Below are 20,383 nucleotides of genomic sequence, written 5' to 3' on the forward strand. Positions count from 1 at the left end.
CCTGGGCCCTGCCAATAAAAGAGATGAGTCATAACCACTGGACCACCAGGGAATTCCCTGATTTATATTACCTTTGATAAGAATTCTTTGATTCATTTCTATTACTAATATTTTATGATGAATTTTTTAATCTTCACACGGATTGATCATTTTACTTTTTTCTATTTTTCTAGTTTTGTTTCCCACTAATTCTGGCCTTATAAATCGAGTTGACAAGTGCTTTCTCCTTTTCTTAAAAATAAATCATAGAATTACTGGTAATTCTTTTTTAAAAATTTAATAGAATTGTCAAATGCCATTGTTGCAACTTTTAAAAATTACCGTTTGTAAAGGAAAGCCCCTGAGACTGCGAGGGGAAGTGAAGTGGAGACATTTATTACTCAGATTCTGGTGGAGATTCATGGTATTGCTAGAGGGAACATGTAAGAAGTCCTGCAGGGTCTTGCAGAGCATGGGACATATACCTTTATTAGGATCCATAGATGGGTCGTTTGAATTGGATTGATCAATTCAAACTCAAAAGAGTAGGAATTGCTAAGCTTCAGTCAGGGGAGGAGAGTCACATCTAAAGAACAAGAAGGGGAAGGCAGGTGGTGATAGGGAGTCATATCGTGTGTCTGCTGTTACTTAGGATGTATTGTCAAGGGAAAGGGCAATGTCAGTTCAAGACCCCTGCAGGGCACTTGTGGTTAGTCACTCAGTCGGGTCGACTCTTTGCGACCCCAGGGACTGTAGCCCCCAGGCTTCTCTGTCCATGGGGATTCTTCAGGCGAGAATACTGGAGCGGGTTGCCATGCCCTCTTTTAGGGAATCATCCCAACCCAGGGACTGAACCCAGGTCTCCTGCATTGCAAGTGGATTCTTTACTGTCTAAGCCACCAAGGAAGCTGGCAGAACAGTAGGCTACACCAAATACATCAGCACTCATATGATGGAGGAGTTTAAGCTTTCACAATCACTGTCTCTGCTTTTAGGTTTCTTAGACGGTGGGCATTTTGAAATTACAAATTTATATTGCAATTCAAAGCAATTACCCAAATATGTTTCACATAGGTGATTTGTTGTAGGTTATGGGTTTCATGGAATTGGTGCATTTCATCTTAAATCATGTAAACTTTTTGTAAGAGTTCCTTTCTATCCTTTTCATTTCTGCGTGTTCTATAGTAATAGCCCCTATTTTATCTAATATCAGTAATTTTATTTAGTGTAAATAAAGGAGGGAGAAGTCCTAATAGAAGCTGCAGTTATCATATATAGTAATATTCAGTTCAATCGCTCAGTTGTATCTGATTCTTTGCGACCTCATGCGTGGACTTCAGCATGCCAGGCCTCCCTGTCCATCACCAACTCCCGGAGTCCATTGAGTTGGTGATGCCATCCAACCATCTCATCCTCTGTCATCCCCTTCTCCTCCTGCCTTCAGTCTTTCCCTGCATCAGGGTCTTTTCAAATGAGTCAGTTTTTTGCATTAGGTGGCCGAAGTATTGGAGTTTCAGTTTCAGCATTAGTCCTTCCAATGAATACTCAGGACTGATCTCTTTCAGGATGGACTGGTTGGATCTCCTTGCAGTCCAAAGTAATAATAATATTACGTACAGCCATTTATCAACCTTCTGTGAGATCATGTCTGCCCTCTGATATCAAGCTTGGCTACTAGACTAAGGCAACCCTCCCTTTCACTTGCGAGAATTGCACTTCTTTGCCCATTTCATGCAAGCTTGTCTTTTTGAGTTCCTGGGCCAATCTGGTATGAGTGGAGAGGTATGTTTCAAGTTTAAATGGAAGCTTTCAAAGCTTTTGATTCTTGTAACCCTGTCTTCTCTACACTGCAAGAATGGTCTTCGATAGACTGAAATTTTATGCTGAATGACAGGATAAGATTTTAGAAACAGGTGAATAAAGATAGATACAGGAAGAGAATGTCCAGAGGGTGAAGTATGTAATTTGATGGTTCCTCTGCTCCTTCTGAATCTATGAGCACTTAGTCTTTACTTTGTAGTAGCATGGCTGGTGAATAACTAAGAAAGGTGAAGGTTGAGACCAAAACCCTCTTCATTTTTAGATTTTTGATTTTCAGCAAAACATCAGTCTTACGTTTTTTTCCAAATATTAGCTACTAATTAAGTGGCCATCATAGTTTTAATAAATGTGAATTTTTGAATTTCATATTTCCACCTAAAGAACATGAAAAATAAAGGGAAAATATGTTAGGGCTCGAGCATGTCAATAGTTTGTTCTTTATCCTGAGAGTATAATATTAAAAGATACATGCTTAATAAACTTAACTGCAGTAATTATTTCAGTCTGTGTAAGAATACCATGCTGTACAACTTAAACTCACAGTCATGTAAGTCGGATATATATCAATAAAACCAGGGGTGAGAGGTGGGAAGTGTAATGTGCTTTTAAAAGGCAAACACTAGGAAGAATGCAATTCATAAGAACTTATTTTTAATGATATTCATTTTTAAAAGCAATGGTTAGTGACAGAAATTATCACATGATTTAGTGCTCCAGTCTCATGCTAGGTTCTGTACTGAGGCTCTGGAACCAGGAGAGTGTTGAATTTGTCCTCCTGGCTGAAATAAGAATGGAAAAGAAAAGCTATTCTGTAAGGTATCAGTGAGAAATGACCCACTTTGTACTAGGGAAATTTTTCATTACTCATTCTAGTGTGTAAAACAGAGCATGTCCGGCTCTTGTTTCCTTAAACTAGAAACTACTGAAATGATTTCTAACTGCCAGACTGGAGACCCACTTTTCCAACCACTAAATTGCTTGAGCCTTGGGAGCAAACCTATTGCCAGTAGGTTTTATTGAAGCCATTTTCAACTTGTTAGGGAGATACATATTAGCTTCCCACCTAAGTAATCCACACAACGGTAAGCTCTTACTCCAAAAGGTTCAAGACAGTAAGTTAACAGAGCACTTTGAGGATATGAGGAGGAATCATCTCCTCTCCACTGCCTCTTTGGGGGCTACATAGAACCACCGCCATTTTCGTCACGCCCCTCACCGGTAGCGCACTGCCAAGGTCCCGCCTCCGGAAGCCGGGCTTGTGAATTTGCGCTTGCGCAGTTTCTTACGGAAACGGAAGAGCGGAGCTCAGCGTGAATGTCGGGCGTTGCTGGGTAAGCGTTTCCTTCCTTGTGTAGATTTGCGCTGCGAGGCCCCCCGACTTTAGTCAAACCTCAGTATCTTCGGAGTGACTAGGGATCTGAAATTTCAGCACCAGGTCCTCCGCCCCAAGTAAAACGAGTAGTCCCCTTACTGGTCGGGCATTTTGGGTTTAAATTCGTTTCGAGGTTTGTCCCTAACCTTGCCTTTCTGCCTTCGGTGCACGTGAATGCCTCCCTTCGCTACATTATCCTGCTTAAAACTCTTTACTACCTCAACCCTTATGTAAAGTCCTCTTTTGCGAGGTCCTTTTACACCTCTCACCTCCTAGCTTAGCCCTCTCGCCCCTGGACGGCAGCGCTGGCCACCCCACCCGGGGAGAGGCCAGCTCCTCAACCTCAACCTGGACTTGGTGAAACCGTTTGTGTCTTTTCCCGCGAAGGGGTGCTGAAGAGCTCCGTGCCAGAGTCCTTTATATCTCATCTTTTTCGACAGGCAAAGTGGTAGATAAGTGATGCGAGAATAGGACCCCTTGTGAGGCTAACAAGTGGGCGGGCAAGAGGGTGCCATGGCCTGAGGACTTACTGGGCTACAGTTTGAAAAGGGAAAAGTGGGGACGAGAAGACCTTTCTTGTCTTTCTTGAGTAGACCTTTTGCTTCCGTCTTCAGCCCGTCCTCCAGGTTAGGCAATGGAGTTTTCTTGTTCCTGCAAGATCAAGTTAGATCCACAAATTACTGCTTTTTATGTGTGCGAAGAGAGTGTCCTAACGTAATGAGCTCACTGGGCACAATGTGGGTTTCATACCACCATTGTTTTATTGTTTTGTGGCTCATCTTGTGCTCTGTTGTTTGGGTTTATTGCTATGTAACCCTGCTAGGTTTTGTGGTTAAGCAAATCTGATGTCTTGTGTAATCATTGACTTACAGGCATCTCCCTTAATTTTTTCTACTAGCAATGCCCTTAGTAGGATAAACTTTTCTTTTCTAAGTTCATTTATTTGGCTGTGGTGGGTCTTATTTGTGGCATATGGTATCTAGCTCTCTGCTGCTGCTGCTGCTAAGTCGCTTCAGTCGTGTCCGACTCTGTGCGACCCCACAGATGGCAGCCCACCAGGCTCCCCCGTCCCTGGGATTCTCCAGGCAAGAACACTGGAGTGGGTTGCCATTTTCTTCTCCAGTGCACGAAAGTGAAAAGTGAAAGTGAAGTCGCTCAGTCGTGTCGGACTCTTAGCGACCCCATGGACTACAGCCTACCAGGCTCCTCCGTCCATAGGATTTTCCAGGCAAGAGTACTGGAGTGGGGTGCCATCGCCTTCTCCGCGACCAGGAATCAAATCCAGGTTCCCTACATTGGGAGTGCAGAGCGCTAGCCACTGGAACACCATGGAAGTCCCAGGATTAACCTGCTTTATCCCTTTACTCTGTCTCTATCTCTGGCCTTCTGGAGACCCCACCCCTCTCCTGAGAGCTCCCTCTCCCAGCCCCTCTGTCCTCCCTTCTCAGGTTGGTCTGTCAGCCACTCCGGCCTCCCCTTCATTGGGAGCCTTTCCCCACCCAGGCGGAGGTGACCTGGGGCAGCCATGTGACACATAGTGTTCTTCTATGTGTCACAAATTCCACCCAGTGGAAAGCCTTTTCCTGTAGGCCGGCATCCTGTTCTATTGCCATCCCTGTAAATATGTAGGGGACCAGGAAAAGCAGAGAAATGAGCAACTGAGGGAACTAGAAAAACTAGGAACAAGAAAGAATGAAGGAGAATAGCTAGGAATAGAAAGGGTGGCTGAGGGACTTGTTAAAAGAGTAAAAGCGGTTAAGCATTGAAAATACCAGGTGAATAAAATAAGTAAAATTTTAAAAAGATGATTCTCGACTGATAGGATCTGTCAATAAAAAAACAAAAAAGCACAATGTGAGGTTTGCAAGTAAACTTTTATTTGGAGCAAAATGAGGACTGCAGTCCAGGAGACAGCACTTCACACAGCTCTGAGAAACTGCTACAAAGAAGCAGGGGGAAAGGTCAGTATATATGTGATTTTGGTGAAGGGTGAATACATGTAATCAAGCACATATTTTTTCCAGAAGATTTCTGCTTTTGTGAAGCTTTGGTAATCACAAGCAACAGTCATCACCATGAAGGATTTTAGTGTTTTTCTAGATATGGGGAGATGTAAGAATTGGGCTCATAAAATTGGCTCCTAAAAATATCTATCTGAAGACCTGGGCTTTCAGTTTTTCCTGAGCACAGAGTGCCTCATTTCTGTTCTCCACCCTAAAGTCCTTTCAGAGGGTACTGAAGATCAACACCTGCAAAAGCACATGATTTAATCCTTGTAGAAGTAGATAGGTAGATTGTTGTTCTTCAGTCCCTAAGTTGTGTATGACTTTTTGAGTCCATGGACTGCAGCACATCAGGCTCCCTGTTGTCCACCATCTTGCCAAACTCATGTCCATTGAGTCAGTGACGCTGTCTAATTGTCTCATCCTCTGCCACCTCCTTATCCTCTTACCTTCAATCTTTCCCAGCATCACAGTCTTTTCCAGTGAGTTGGCTTTCGCATTAGCTGGCCAAAGTAGTGGAGCTTCAGTATCAGTCCTACCAGTGAATATTTAGGGTTGATTTCCCTTTGGATTGACTGATTTGATCTCCTTGCAATTCAGGGGACTGTCAAGAGTCTTCTCCAACATCACAGTTTGGCCCTCAGCCTTCTTTATGATCCAGCTCACACTTCTGTACATGACTACTGGCATGTAGGTAGATGGCAAGTGCCAGTTTGTAGCTGACAGAGAGTAACATAGAGGGGCTTGGATCAGCGGTGGGGCAAGGGCACCAAAGGAGAGGCACTTCACATAGAGTGGGGTGAGAGGATGAAAGAGCTGGACACTTGGGCTGCAGAGCTGCATGGCGCTGGGAGAGAAGGAGGATCAAGTGTGACCACAAGAGGAAATGAGAGCAGGAAGGATGCATGACCACCTGGGGTGTCAGAGAAGGGGGAAAAGGGGAGTGGAAGAGGGAGAGAAGGGGTGTAACTGGAGGGCAGAGAGGGAGCAGGGAGGGGCAAGAAAGAGGCAGAAACACAGATGGAGGACCATCAGAAAGGATGCAGAGACCAAGCATCTCGAGGGAAACAGTTTACAGAGTGGGCAGGACAGGTGTGAGGGAAGAAACACGAACAGCACAGAGAGCTGAGGGGAAGAAAAGAGACAGATAAACCGACTAAAATGAAAACAGTAGAGCAGGTGGGTGCTTTTGCAAATGCTATAGTTTGCTACTTTTAAGCAAAGGAAGTGTTACCTGTTTTTAATCAGTTTGACTGGCCTCTTAATTTCCATTGAAAAACATTAACTTCTGTAACAAGCTGCTTTCTTTTCTGTTTAGATAACTTAGATTTTTTGTTTTTTCCTTTTCCAATTGCTCTGGCTAGGTTGTTCAGTAGTTTCTTGAAGAGTAATGCAGAGTGTGCACCTTTCTCTTTGTGGTTGTAAGGATTTAGCAGCGTGGACTTCCCTACTACTGCATCTTTGACTACCTGTTAATAAATTTGATATGCTGTGTTTTTATTTTCATTCACATGCTTTACAATTTTCCCTGTGATTTCTTCTTTGACTCATCCCTTCTTAAACAATAAACTGCTTACTTTCCACTTTTGGAAGCTTTTCCTGTTTTTTTTCTGCTGTTTATTTCTAGTATCATTTTACTGTGGTTAAAGGAGATACTCTTCTCTTTTTTAGAAGATACTTTTTATGATTTCAGCCTTCATATATTGAGCTTTGTTTTATGGTTTAGCATGTGGTCTGTGAAATGGAGAAGGTTTTAAGACATGTGCTGGAGAAGGATGTGATTTTTTCTGTTGTTGAGTGGAATGTTCTGTACACGTTTGTTGCTGCTGCTGCTGCTGCTGCTAAGTCACTTCAGTCGTGTCCAACTCTGTGCGACCCCGTAGATGGCAGCCCACCAGGCTCCGCTGTCCATGGGATTTGCCAGGCAAGAGTACTGGAGTGGGTTGCCATTGGCTTCTCCGACATGTTTGTTAGGTACAGTAATTCTACAGTGTTGTACAAGTGCTCAGTTTCCTTGTTGATCTTTTGGTTTCCATGTGCTGGTAAAACTCAGGTAGTGAAGTCTGATACTAATGTTGTGCTATTATCTATTTCTGTTTTTACTTCTGTTAAGATCGTCTTCATTTTCAGGGGAACTCTGATGTTAGATATATACATATTTGTAATTGTTATATTTTCTTCATAAATATACCTTTTCCCATTTCATAATATATTTTGTGTCTTTTGTTAGGTTTTTCCTTAGACTGTTTTGTCTTTTGTCTGATGTTGTGCAGTAACCCCTGCTCTCTTAAGGACTGAATATCTTTTTCCATCCTTTGACTTTTCACCTTAGACTTGTGAATGTTCACCGTTCCAGCTCTGATGTGCTCTCTGTGTGTCTTGCTCCCACTGTTTTCCTCCTGTCACTTTCTCCAGTGGTCCCTCCTCGGGCACACTGTACCATGGTGAAAGGCAGGCAGGATCTCTGGCCAGCCCCCTTCACTCCACTGTCACTTCAGCGAGAATTCATCAAGTATTTCCTTCTGATCATGATGTTTGGTGAAATATTCTTGGTTGATAACAATATATTTTTTTCCATGTTGTTTTTGTTTTCTTTTTGTCATGGTTTTAAATTGTCCAACAAGTTTTTTATTTTACTATGGTGCTAATTTTGTTATTAATCTACAAATAATGTGTAATAATAACTTTTCCAAATTTGAATCAAAGTTAATTACTGCCCAAAACAAACTCATTGGCCTTTATTAATGTCTTTTGGTTAAGACGACTGTGGGATAACATGGCCACGGCCATGGGCTTCACAAAGATCACCCCAGAGACAGAGGCTGGAGCAGCATAGTGACCAGTGCCCCCATTTCCTAGCATGGAACCTGCAGTGGCAGCAGATTGGCCCTAGGTCCACCAGCGGCAGCAGAAAAGCCTGGGTATGGTCGACTCGCGTGCAGCTGATCAGCTCCACTGGCAGACAGTGGAGGGCAGCAGATCGTCTCTACAGTGGACAGTGACTCCCAGTCTGTGGTGGATCCCAAGGAGGCCAGCCACTCCTGGGCAGTGGATGGCTCCGGGATAGCCAATGGCAGCAGTGAGGCCAGGGTTCCCTGAACTTCTGGGCGTCATCCAATGTCAGCTGCAGCCCTTCCTAGACCCCCTTCCCCGCCACTCCAGCAGGGCCTTTGCCTCAACCCCTGGTCACACGTTGAGAGACTCCACAGCCAATGAATGTTTAAATGGTCAATGGGGACCAGCATTGGGACTGCCAGGGCACCAAGCATGTCATCCAGCTACACTGAGTGGCTAAAGGGCATGTCCTTGCTAGTTAGGGCCTGACAAAACATCCACTGGAGAAAGGAATGGCAAACCACTTCAGTATTCTTGCCTTGAGAACTTCGTGAATAGTATGAAAAGGCAATAAGATATGACACTGAAAGATGAACCCTCCAGGTTGGTAGGTGCCCATATTCTCCTGGGGTAAAGTAGAGAAATAGCAAAAGAAAGAAGAGGCTGAGCTGAACACCACCACAAGAGATGATTCTACACATGAACATCACCAGATGGCCAATACTGAAATCAGATTGATTATATTCTTTGCAGCCAAAGATGGAGAAGCTCTATACAGTCAGCAGTAAAAAGACCTGAAGCTGACTGTGGTCAGATCATGAGCTCCTTATTGCAAAATTCAGACTTAAATTGAAGAGAGTAGGGAAAACCTGTAGGCCATTCAAGTATGACCTAAGTCAAGTTCCATATTATACCCCATATAAGTGGGGGTGATGAATAGATTCAAGTGATTAGATTTGGTAGACAGATTGCCTGAAGAACTGTGGTTGGAGGTACATAATATTGTACAGGAGGTGATGACCAAAACCATCCCCAAGAAAAAGAAATGCAAGAAGGCAAATTGGTTGCCTGAGGAGGCCTTACAAAGAGCTGAGAAAAGAAGAGAAGCGAGAAAGGGAAAGATATACTCACTTGAATGCAGAGTTCTAGAGAATAGCAAGGAGAATAAAGAAAGCCTTCTTCAGTGACAAATGCAAAAAAATAAAGGAAAACAATAGAATGGAAAGACTAGTGATTTTTTTAAGAAAATTGGAGTTACCAAGGGAACATTTCATATAAGCTGGATTGAGAAAAGGCAGTGGACCCAGAGATCAAATTGCCAATGTATGCTGGGTCATAGAAAAGCATGGAAATTCCAAGAAAACATCTACTTCTGCTTCACTGACTATATTAAAGCCTTTGTGTAGATCACAACAAACTGGAATACTCCTAAAGAGATAGGAGTACCAGACCACCTTACCTGCCTCCTGAGAAACCTGTATGCAGGACAAGAAGCAGCACTTAGAATGAGACATGGAACAATGGACTGGTTCAAATTGGGAAAGAAGTATGTCAAGACTGTATATTGTCACCCTGCTTATTTAACTTATATGCCGTGTACATCATGAGAAATGCCAGGCTAGATGAATCACAAACTGGAATCAAGATTGCTGGGAGAAATATCAATAATCTCAGATATGCAGATGACACCACCCTTATGGCAGAAAGTGAAGAGGAACTCAAAAGCCTCTTGAGGAAAGTGAAAGTGGAGAGTGAAAAAGTTGACTTAATGCTCAACATTCGGAAAACGAAGATCGTGGCATCTGGTCCCATCACTTCATGCGAAATAGATGGGGAAACAGTGGAAACAATGTCAGACTATATTTCTTTGGGCTCCAAAATCACTGCAGATGGTGACTGCAGCCATGAAATTAAAAGAGGCTTACTCCTTGTAAGGAAAGTTATGACCAACCTAGATAGCATATTGAAAAGCAGAGACATTACTTTGCCAACAAAAGTCCAAGATGGTCAACATAGTCAAGGCTATGGATTTTCCCAGTGGTCATGTATGGATGTCAGAGTTGGACTGTGAAGAAAGCCGAGCAATGCTTTTGAACTGTGGTGTTGGAGAAGACTCTTGAGAGTCCCTTGGACTGCAAGGAGATCCAACCAGTCCATTCTGAAGGAGATCAGCCCTGGGATTTCTTTGGAAGGAATGATGCTAAAGCTGAAACTCCAGTACTCTGGCCACCTCATGCAAAGAGTTGACTCATTGGAAAAGACTCTGATGCTGGAAGGGATTGGGGGCAGGAAGAGAAGGGGACGACAGAGGATGAGATGGCTGGATGGCATCTGACTGGATGGACGTGAGTCTGAGTGAACTCCGGGAGTTGGTGATGGTGGCTGCTGCGATTCATGGGGTTGCAAAGAGTCGGACACGACTGAGCAGCTGAACTAAACTGAACTGAATGGGTCCAGATACCATGATCCTAGTTTTTTGAGTGTTGAATTTTAAGTATTTTAAGTACATTCATTTTAGTACATGAATTCATGGATATGCAGTTCCATGCTTTATATAAAAGTCATGATTTTAAAACTATATACCTTTTTGTTATAGCAATTATATTTCTAACATGTTCTAATTACTAGCATTTCTTGTGCATGTGTATGCACACACATGTATAAAGACCTTTTAGGCCAATCTGTGTTGTGCACCTTGAACTTCTTTCATGTGTTCTCCATGAAACATTCTGGCAGTGTACTTTTAATGTTCTCTGTGTTACTTAACTCTTTCATTTTAAACTTCAGTTCTAAAGTCCAGCCTTAGGAGTTCAGTTGCTTGCTCTGTGATTCCTTAACTTCTAGACCTGATTGGAGTTTCTCCTTGTGTCTTTGACACAGGTCTCATCTGCAAGATCAGAATAGGTCTTTCTCTAATGAGCTGTGATGCTGACAACAAGTTAATACATGTAAAACAGTTAGAGTAATGCATTTCAGACAGGAAGTTCAAACAGTGTTCATCTTTGCTGCTCCTGTCATCATCGTGATAAAAAATTCTGAGTTTTCCTTAAACACACTATAGACTGTCATCACTGAAGATCACTCAGCTCCTCCACATCCAGCTTTGATCATCCCTCAGTGATGAAACATACCAAGACTTTCATATAGACAGCCCAGCTTTGAATTTTTATTTGTATCTATTTCATGTATTTCATAAGAAAATGAAAAACCTGTATCTCTTTGGAGGATATTATAATCTTTATGATAAAGCATAAGAAATTAAATTAGACAGAAGCAGCGTCTCTGTCACAATACCTACTTCAACTTGATCTTTCCACCTCTACTCATTTTATATGCAAGTAAGAACTCTACTCATGTTCCCCTGGTTAAGTGTTTTTTGTTTCAAACTTAAGGCACAATTGACCTTCAAGGATGTGGCCATTGAATTCTCTCCAGAAGAGTGGGAATGTCTGGACCCTGCTCAGAGGACCTTGTACAGGGACGTGATGGTGGAGACCCTCAGGAATCTGCTCTCTGTGGGTGAGGATAATTTCCTTCCAAAAGTTGGGAGGGTATTTTTGCATTTACTGCTCTTGGCCTTCTGGAACTCCCTATCTTGCTTAATGGAGCTCAAAGCAGCGTTGACTCAGGCATGAAAACCTTCATGATGTAGGTTCAGGGGTTTCAACATGTCCTTCCTTCACATGATCTGGCCACTTCATGTTAGGAGTTTTTCCTGCGCTCAATGTCTAACCCCTATCTGGAAACTTTTAAAATATTTTAATTCTCTGTATTCTACTGTGATTTTGACTCAGTACTTATTTGAAGAGTGTTGGATGATACCTGCATATTACATAGTTCACCTCTGAATCAAAAACACGGCAGGCAGTTGATTTTGTGAAACATTTTTCCAGAGCCACCTGTAATGTCCTCACTCTCATGTGAACACGGAGTTGAAATTCTGGAAAAACCACAGCAGTTGACTTTCTGTGCCTCATTTTTTCTTTTAAAAATTAATTAATTAATTAATTTTTTATTTTGTTGGATCTTCATTGCTGTGTGGGCTTTTCTCTGGATGCAGCAAGTGGGGGCTACTCTAGTTGTGATGTGCAATCTTCTCTTGTTACAGAGCACGGGCTTTAAACTGTCAGGGCTTCGTGGTTTTGGCTCCTGGACTTGAGAGCACAGGCTCCATAGTTGTGGCTCAGGGCCTTATTTTCTCCCTGTCATGTGAGATCTTCTTGGATCAGAGTTTGAACCTGTATCTCCTGCTTTGGCAGGTGGATTCTTTGCCACTGAGCCACCAGGGAAGCCCCTAGTGACCACCTGCTTTGATCCTCAAGAAATGGTTTGAGAATTTTTTCTAGAGATAACATCGTCCGAGTCCACATCCTCATGCAAGGGTATTGACTAAACTGTTGATGCCATAGTTTTGATGCCTAGATGCACCATTCTACGTCCACACTTAAGCTTGAAGCATCTTAATGAGAGAGCTTGAGAATTCCCTCTTGGTCCAGTGGTTAGGTGCAGGTTCCATCCCTGGTCAGCGAACTAAGATCCCACAAACCATGGTGTGGAACCCTCCTCTTCTCCAAACACTGAGACAGCTAATGAGGTGGAGTGATACCTTCAGTGATGACCATCATTTGTTTTTGGCACTGCTGCTTTCATTTTGTACTTTTCTATGCATAATAAATGGTCTCGATTTTATTTCTTTAACCATCAGGTTTATGTATTTCATGTTACTTATAGTGCTTGTTTTCTGTTTTCAGTGTGTGGGTTGGTTGATGGGAGGTGAGCCAGCCCCGTCCAGGTAGAATTGGTAATTAGTTCTTTTTTAATTTTTATTTATTTTTAACATTTTTATCTTATTGGTTTATTTTTTGGCCTACCATGTGGCATGCGGGATGGTAGTTCCCTGACCAGGGACTGAACCCATGCCCACCATACTGGAAGTGTGGAATCTTAACCATTGGATCACCAGGAAATTCCAGTGATTAGTTGTTTTTAGAGTTGTTTACATATTCTTGATATTTTATTATGACATAAATCATTTGTAAATATTTTCTGCCATAGCATAGATTATTTTTCACTCTACTAGGTGTGCTCTAATGCACAGTAGTTTATAATTTCCAGGGAGTTCGTATTTCTGTTTTAGGTTTGTCACTGGTGCTTTGCATGTTATGCATAATAAATCATTGGTGACTGCTGTGTCATAAAGCTTTTCCTGCATGTTTATTTCTAGCAGTTTTATGCATTTGGGGCTTGGTTAGGTCTTTTATTGGTTTTGTATATTATGTCAGTTAATGGTCCAGTTAATTGTTGTGTATTTGGAGAACTGGTTTTCTCCACATTTTCTTTTTTTTAATAGACTGCCCTTCCTCCGTTGAGTTGTCTTGACCCCCTTCTAGAACATTTGACCATATATGAGACATTTTTTTTTTTTAATGTCCCTGTACTGTTCCACCAGTTGGTCTATCTTTATCTTTGTATCACATCATTTTATTAGTACAGGTTTGGAGTAAGTTTTGAAATAAAGACCTGCGAAACCTCTGGCTTTGTTCTTTTTAAGCATACTTTGCTCTTCAGCATCTTTTGATATTCCAAATGAATTTGTAGGATGTGTTTATCATTTCTTCAAGAAGTACTATTGATTTTACGAAGCAGTGGGTTGAATCTGTTGATTGCTTTGGTTAATACTGACATCTTGACAATATTGACTTCAAATCCTTGAGTTTAGAATATCTTTGTGTCAGTTGTGTCTTTTCTAATGTTTTTTAGCCATGTTTTTAGTTTGCAGTGTACACATCTTTCTGTCCTTGTATAAGATTTGTCCTTTAATGTGTTGCCATAGCTTTTTAAATTCCTTGTTTATCAAGTGTTTTATTATGAAAAGCTGTTGACTTATGTCAAATGCTTTTTACTGCATTAGTTCAGATAATTATTTTATTTTTTGTTTCATTCCATTAATATACTTTACTTTGCATATTTTGAACCATTCTTAGATTTCAAGAATATATCACCTTATGGTTGCATATAATCCTTTTAGCGTGGTGTTAATTTTAGTTTACATTTATTGTGATTTTGCTTCATTTTAGAAATTTTGATCTGTGGTTTTCTTGTGTCTTTGACTGGCATCGGTATTAGAGGAATTCCTGCTTCATAGAGTTTGGAACTTTTCCTTTTTCTTCTGTGTTTTCCAAAAAAGTTTAAGGAAGATTGACCTTAACTGTTTTGAAGTATTGTCTGCATTTGTGCAGTGAATGTATGTGACTTGCCTCACAATGGTTTTTGATTAACAGTTCCATCTCCTTCCATGACTAGTTTGCACAGATATTAATTTCTTCCTGGTTCTAATAAAATATATTGGTAGGTTGTTATTCTCTAGAAATTTATTCATTTGTTTGTTCTACTTTATCCATTACCTACACATAGAATTTTCTTGTTTCCTTCTAATTTTCTTGATTTCAGTTGAATCATTTGTAATGTCTTTCTCATTTCTAATTTCAGTAATTTGAGTCTTCATTCCTTTTGTAAGGTAGTCTACATAAGGGTTTGTCAGTTTTATTCTTTTCAAAGAACCAACTTGTGGTGTTACAATTTTATGTAGTTACTATTCGCTATTTCATTGATCTCTAATCCAGTTTTTTCTTCTACCTTCTGCTAGATTAGGTGTATTGTGTATGCCTAACAGTTTTTATTTGGGTTGAATTTTTATTATCATTTTTTTCCTTAAATTTATTTCTGTTCAGTTGATAAACCAGGACTGTTTTGTCTATGTGCTCATTTTTTCTCTTTCTCTGGTTTATTGAAATTTAATTAATGTTTATCATTGTGTTAGTTTAAGATCTATAGTGTACTGTGGCAGATTCATTTTGATATTTGGCAAAACTAATACAATTTGTAAAGTTTAAAAATAAAAAAAAAAAAAGATCTATAGTGTAATGATTTGATAGTTCTATTGTAATTACCTTAGTAGGTTACTTAATGTATTCATCTGTGACATAATTCCACTTTTTTCTGAGTAGTGGTGAGCTGTTTAAGGTCTAGTGTCTTATTAACTTTTAAGCATGTAATGTAGTAGTGATAGCTATCGTTATCATGCTGTACATTAAATTTGTAGAAGTCTTTAACTAAGAACTGTAAATTTATTCCTTTTAGTAATATCCCCCGTTCTACTAACCCCCTGAGTTTGTTAACAACTATTCTATGTCGCTCTTAGTTTGCCTCCTGTTTTTTTGTGTGTTTTTCCTAAATTAACTTTATTTTATACATACGTGGAATAATTCTGTACTGTTTTCCCTCTGAATTATTTTTACTGAGCATACACCTTCATGGTCCATCTGTGTTGTTGAAAACACCCAGGATATTTTTATTCTTTATGGGTACATACTGTGTATCTCTTCCAGATTTTTTCCCCATTCATTTGTTGGATTATACAGTTGTTCTGATGTTGTGGCATTTGTGGTTATTGCTTTAATGAGCATGGCAATGCAGATATCTTTTAACACAGTGATTTAATTTTGTTTGATATAGTCCCAAAATCTTAACATGCTCCATTATATGATAGTTTTGTTCTTTTTGCAAGATTTTGGGGAACTTTTATACTTTTTGACTTCTTTCTATCTGTATGTTTGTGTACAGAAAAAAACACGTCCATTTCCTTTTGATGGTCTTTTTCTAGTGTTTCCTTCAGGTTTCAACAAAGATCATTCTTACACATCTCACAACATAATATCTGTTCTTAGTGAAAATATGCATGGAAATGGGGCTTGTGAAATATTGAATTTGATAACCTACCTAGCAAATAATGTAACAGATGTACACCTGCTTTATATCTGAAATATCCCATTCTCTTCTCTTTTTAAATCTCTTTCATTTTGGCTACATACCCATAGTATAATTTCCATAGTTAAAAATGGAATAGCTAAACCAATTCTTTTTTCCTTTTAACGTCAGTATTTTTAGTTGCCTGTACGTAGTTTTATTCACACATATGTACAGTCATAAGCCATGATATCCTCTGTTTATTATTCCCTGAAATCTACTCAGACCCTTTATCTGTCTTACTCTTTTTTTCATGTTCCCTTGATGCAGATAGAAACACTAACCTTTACTCACATATTTTAATAGTTCTCCTGATCTCCCCAGTTTCCAAGTATTCCTTCACCCATCACTCCACCTTTCTTATTACTCGCACTGTAAAAATGATTTCGTTTCATCCCTTGGACAACTTTCTCAGGATACAACTTACTGTGTGCAGCTGTGATGACTCAGAAACCATTTTGAAGAGGGATCCCTGAATAACAATGTTAGTTACCCAACTCATTTCTTCTTGCATCACCTATGATTCCCTTTCTAAACTCCCTAGTGTTTGTATGTTTAGTCTTTAATTTCTTTGGGTTTTGTGGTTATGTTGGAAAAGTACCTTTATTTTTGAGGGCTAATATAAGTTTTTCCAATTTGAATGTTGTGTCATTGTGTGTTTGAAAATAGACTACCCTAAGCTTGATTTGAATTATGGGTAACCACTGTTTCTATAGTGAAGAATCTTATTCTATAGTTTTCCTAAAAATTTTTAACATTGTGGTTGAAAAAATATTTATTCATACACTGTAGTAATATATCTGTGATTCTTTATATTTTGTAGCTATCTCTCATATACATATGATCAAGAAATCACAACTAAAATCAAACATTGATATAGGAGAAAGATTCCAAACAGTGATGCTGGGAAACCATGAAAGCCATGAAGTCAAGCATTTTTACCATCAAGAATTACAGGAAAATATGTGTGACCTCAGGTGTCAGTGGAGAGATGATGAAAGAAATTATAAAAATATCCCTACATCCCATAAGGAAGGTGTCACTTATGGAAGAGTTCAACCCAGTAGAAAGGATACAGAAAAGAAGCTGATTGCAAATATACTTGCATTAAGCTCTTGGCATGCACTGTGCATGTTTCAGAGTAGACAAACAATTGATGAATTTCATCAGGCTGATGGCAACATGAACAGTAGTATGTCATTTTCACCATCTCAGGAAGTTTCTCCTTCTGGCCAATCCAAAATTTCTAGTATATATGGGAGTGATTTTATGCATCCTTCAGTATTGACACAAGACCAGAAAGCACACAGGGAAAGACCTTACAAATGTAATGAGGGTGGCAAAATCTTTCTTAAGTGCTCAGACTTCAGTAGACATCAGATAATCCATACAGGAAAAGAATTGCGTAAATGTGACTTTTGTGGAAAGATCTTTAGTCGAAATTCACACCTTGAAGTTCATCGGAGAACTCATACTGGAGAGAAACCTTATAAATGTAATGTGTGTGGCAAGAGTTTTAATCATAATTCATATCTCACATGTCATAAGAGAATTCATACTGGAGAGACACCTTACAAATGCAATGTCTGTGGGAAAACTTTTCGGTATCCCTCAGGCCTCTGGAGACATATGATAAAACATACTGGAAGAAAACCATTTAAATGTGATGTGTGTGGCAGAGTCTTTAATCAAAATAAAGACCTTGCAGTTCATCACAGAATTCATACTGGAGAGAAACCTTACAAATGTAATGAATGTGGCAAAGTCTTTGGTCAAAAAGCACATCTTAAAACTCATCTGAGTACTCATACTGGAGTGAAACCTCACAAATTTAATGAATGTGTCAAGGTCTTTTGTGATAAGGAAACTGTTACAAGGCATCAACAAATTCAAACTGCAGTAACAGCGTACAGATGTAATGCATGTGGCAAGTACTTTCATCATCGGACTACCCTTATACGGCATCAACATGTCCATACTGGACAGAAACCTTACAAGTGTAATGAGTGTGGCAAATTCTTTTGTCAGAAGGTAACCCTTATACGGCATCAACATGTCCATACTGGAAACAAACCATACAAATGTAATGAGTGTGGCAAGTTCTTTAATCAGAAATCCAATCTGGTGCGTCATCAAACGATTCATAATGGTGACAGACCTTACAAATGTCATCATTGTGGCCAGCTGTTTAGTCTGAAAGGAAGCCTTGCAGCTCATCAGAGGATTCATACTGGAGAGAAACCTTACAAATGTAGTGAGTGTGGCAAAGTCTTTAATAGAAATTCAAACCTCGTAGTTCATCAGAGAATTCATACTGGAGAGAAACCTTACAAATGTAATGAGTGTGGTAAGATGTTCAGCAGTAGACCAACCCTCATCAGTCATCAGTTCATTCATACTGGAGAGAAACCTTACAAATGTAATCAGTGTGGCAAAGGCTTTGGTTACAAACAATGTCTTCGAATTCATCACAGATTGCACAATGAATAAGTGGAAGTGAAAGTGATAGTCACTACAGTCATGTAGCCTGTCAGGCTTCTTTGTCCATGGGATCTCCAGGCAAGAATACTGGAATGGGTAGACATTTCCGTCTCCAGGGGATCTTACTTTACCTAATGAGCCACCAGGGAAGTCCACATAATGAATAGAAACATTGCAGATTTGTTATGTGGAAAAGCCTTTACTCAGATCTCAACCCTACCACACATTAGAAAATCCAGCTTGAGAAACACCATGTAAAAAAAAAAAAAGGAAAAAAGAAACACCATATAATTGTGTTATATGTGGGAAGGTCTTCAAAATTCAAACTTCAAAAAAAATTCAAATCTGAAAATTCACAGCTTACAATTTGTTGGAGAATTCATAGCGGGAAGAAACTGTACAAATATGAGTGTTGTAAAGTTTTTTTGCACTCACCACCAGATAATCTGTAATGGGAAGAAACCTTACAAGTTTAATGACCGTCTCTATGTTTAGTCAAAATTCGTACCTTATATATAGTATGCCAGATAATTCATACCGTAGAGAAACCTTTCAAACGTGATGAGTGGCAATTTCTTCAGGGTGCCTTTAAGCCTAAAACGTCCCTACAGGTGTTCCATGATCTTGAACATTGAACAGTGTGGTGAAGTGTCAAGGCTTTTACAGGTGTCCACATCTTCAGCTTTATTAGCGTACTTTGTAGAACTGCAACATCACATCAACTGTAGTGCAAGGACCATAGACACTTGATGAGATGAGAATGTTTCTGGAAAACTGTTTCGCTTTTCTACGTACCCCATACTAAATTTTTCATTTCTGCTGTACCAATTACTACAAACTGAGTGCCTTAAATAAATAGATTTATTCTCTTCTGTTTCCATTCAAGAATTGTAAATGGATCCAAAGTTCTGTGCTCTTTTGGGTACTCCAGGTCATAGTTTGTTTTCTTGCTTTTATGAATTTCCAACATCATTTTCATCCTTTTTCTCATGGTCTCCATGTGGTTTTGCATCACATGCTCTTTACAATGATTTTGTTCAGACATCCTCTTATCATATGAGCACTTCCTCAACACATTGTTTAAATTAGGTCAGCCTCTCTTTCTGTCATTGTATTAATTCATTACTAGGGTCATATCTTACTTAATGATTGCTGACATTCCCTAATAGAATATAACCTTTTGAAGGCAGGGTATTTTATTTCTTGCTACACCATCAGTGATTTGGACCCAGTGCAGGAAATGAATTGGTTGATAAATTTGAAAAATTGTTTTAGACATTTCTATTGCATACTTTATAGTCCAAAGAAGAACTTTTATATGTAGTGTGAATATAAAAAATTTGAGTGACCTACTTTATTGTGTGATTCACTTTATTGTCATTCTCTGGAACTGCATTTGCAGTATTTCCAAAGTATGCTTGTACCTTTATCTCATAGGTCAATATTACCAAAGAATGAATATTTAAATTCATTAGATGCAGGTTCACTGATTACCACATAATTCTGCAAGAAAGATTATTCAAGATGAAGTTGTGTTTACTGAAAAAAATAGGTCACGATTACGATAGATAAAAAACATTTCCCTTTAGGCAGGAAGAAATGTAGAGCAATACCAGTTTCTGAAATTATTGCGCAGTACTGTGACTAGCAGGACTTCCCTGACCATCTAGTGGTTAAGACTCCGCATGTCCAGTGCAGGCAGTGCAGGTTCAGTCCCTGGTCTGGGAAGGGGAACTAAGATCCCACGAGCCATGCTGCCTGCTGGGTAGTCAAAAAAAAGAAATATTCTTCAGATAGAATGGTGGCAACCAAAGTTGTAAAACCTCAAAAGTCAAATTGAAAACTTAGCTTTTGTACCCAGGGATATAAATTAGTTAGGTATAACAAGTTAGGCAAAGTCCCATATGAATTACAAGCTCCAAAGTGGTCCAAGAATTAGCATACTTGGGAGAGGAGAAAAGCTTAAGTAAATTTTGATGAAATCATGTTAACAAGCTTTTCATCCACAGACCTAAAAGAGAAACAGTAATTATTCATAAGGTAATGGAGGGGGAGTTGGAAGATTTCTTTCTTGCTGTTTCTGAAG

General features: G+C 39.6%; 1 protein-coding gene across 1 annotated transcript; it reads left to right on the top strand.

Annotated features, from left to right (window-relative positions):
* Positions 1–11,259: 11,259 nt before the first annotated feature.
* Positions 11,260–19,607, top strand: LOC102271315 (zinc finger protein 813-like). Its single transcript, XM_014476307.2, has 2 exons — positions 11,260–11,529; positions 16,640–19,607. Exons 1-2 carry the CDS (start codon positions 11,343–11,345, stop codon positions 18,304–18,306), a joined length of 1,854 nt encoding a protein of 617 aa, XP_014331793.2. The 5' UTR covers positions 11,260–11,342; the 3' UTR covers positions 18,307–19,607.
* The last annotated feature ends 776 nt before the right edge of the window (positions 19,608–20,383 follow it).

This window comes from Bos mutus, chromosome 18 (genome assembly GCF_027580195.1).
Source record: "Bos mutus isolate GX-2022 chromosome 18, NWIPB_WYAK_1.1, whole genome shotgun sequence".
In the NCBI taxonomy this organism is placed as follows: Eukaryota; Metazoa; Chordata; class Mammalia; order Artiodactyla; family Bovidae; genus Bos; species Bos mutus.

What these genes read in the sequence shown, in the direction of transcription:
- LOC102271315 (XM_014476307.2), top strand. Translation starts at nt 11,343, where the DNA reads ATGCAAGTAAGAACTCTACTCATGTTCCCCTGGTTAAGTGTTTTTTGT. An exon ending in CAGGAATCTGCTCTCTGTGG is followed by an intron (nt 11,530 to 16,639) that starts GTGAGGATAATT and finishes TATATTTTGTAG; the next exon opens with CTATCTCTCATATACATATG.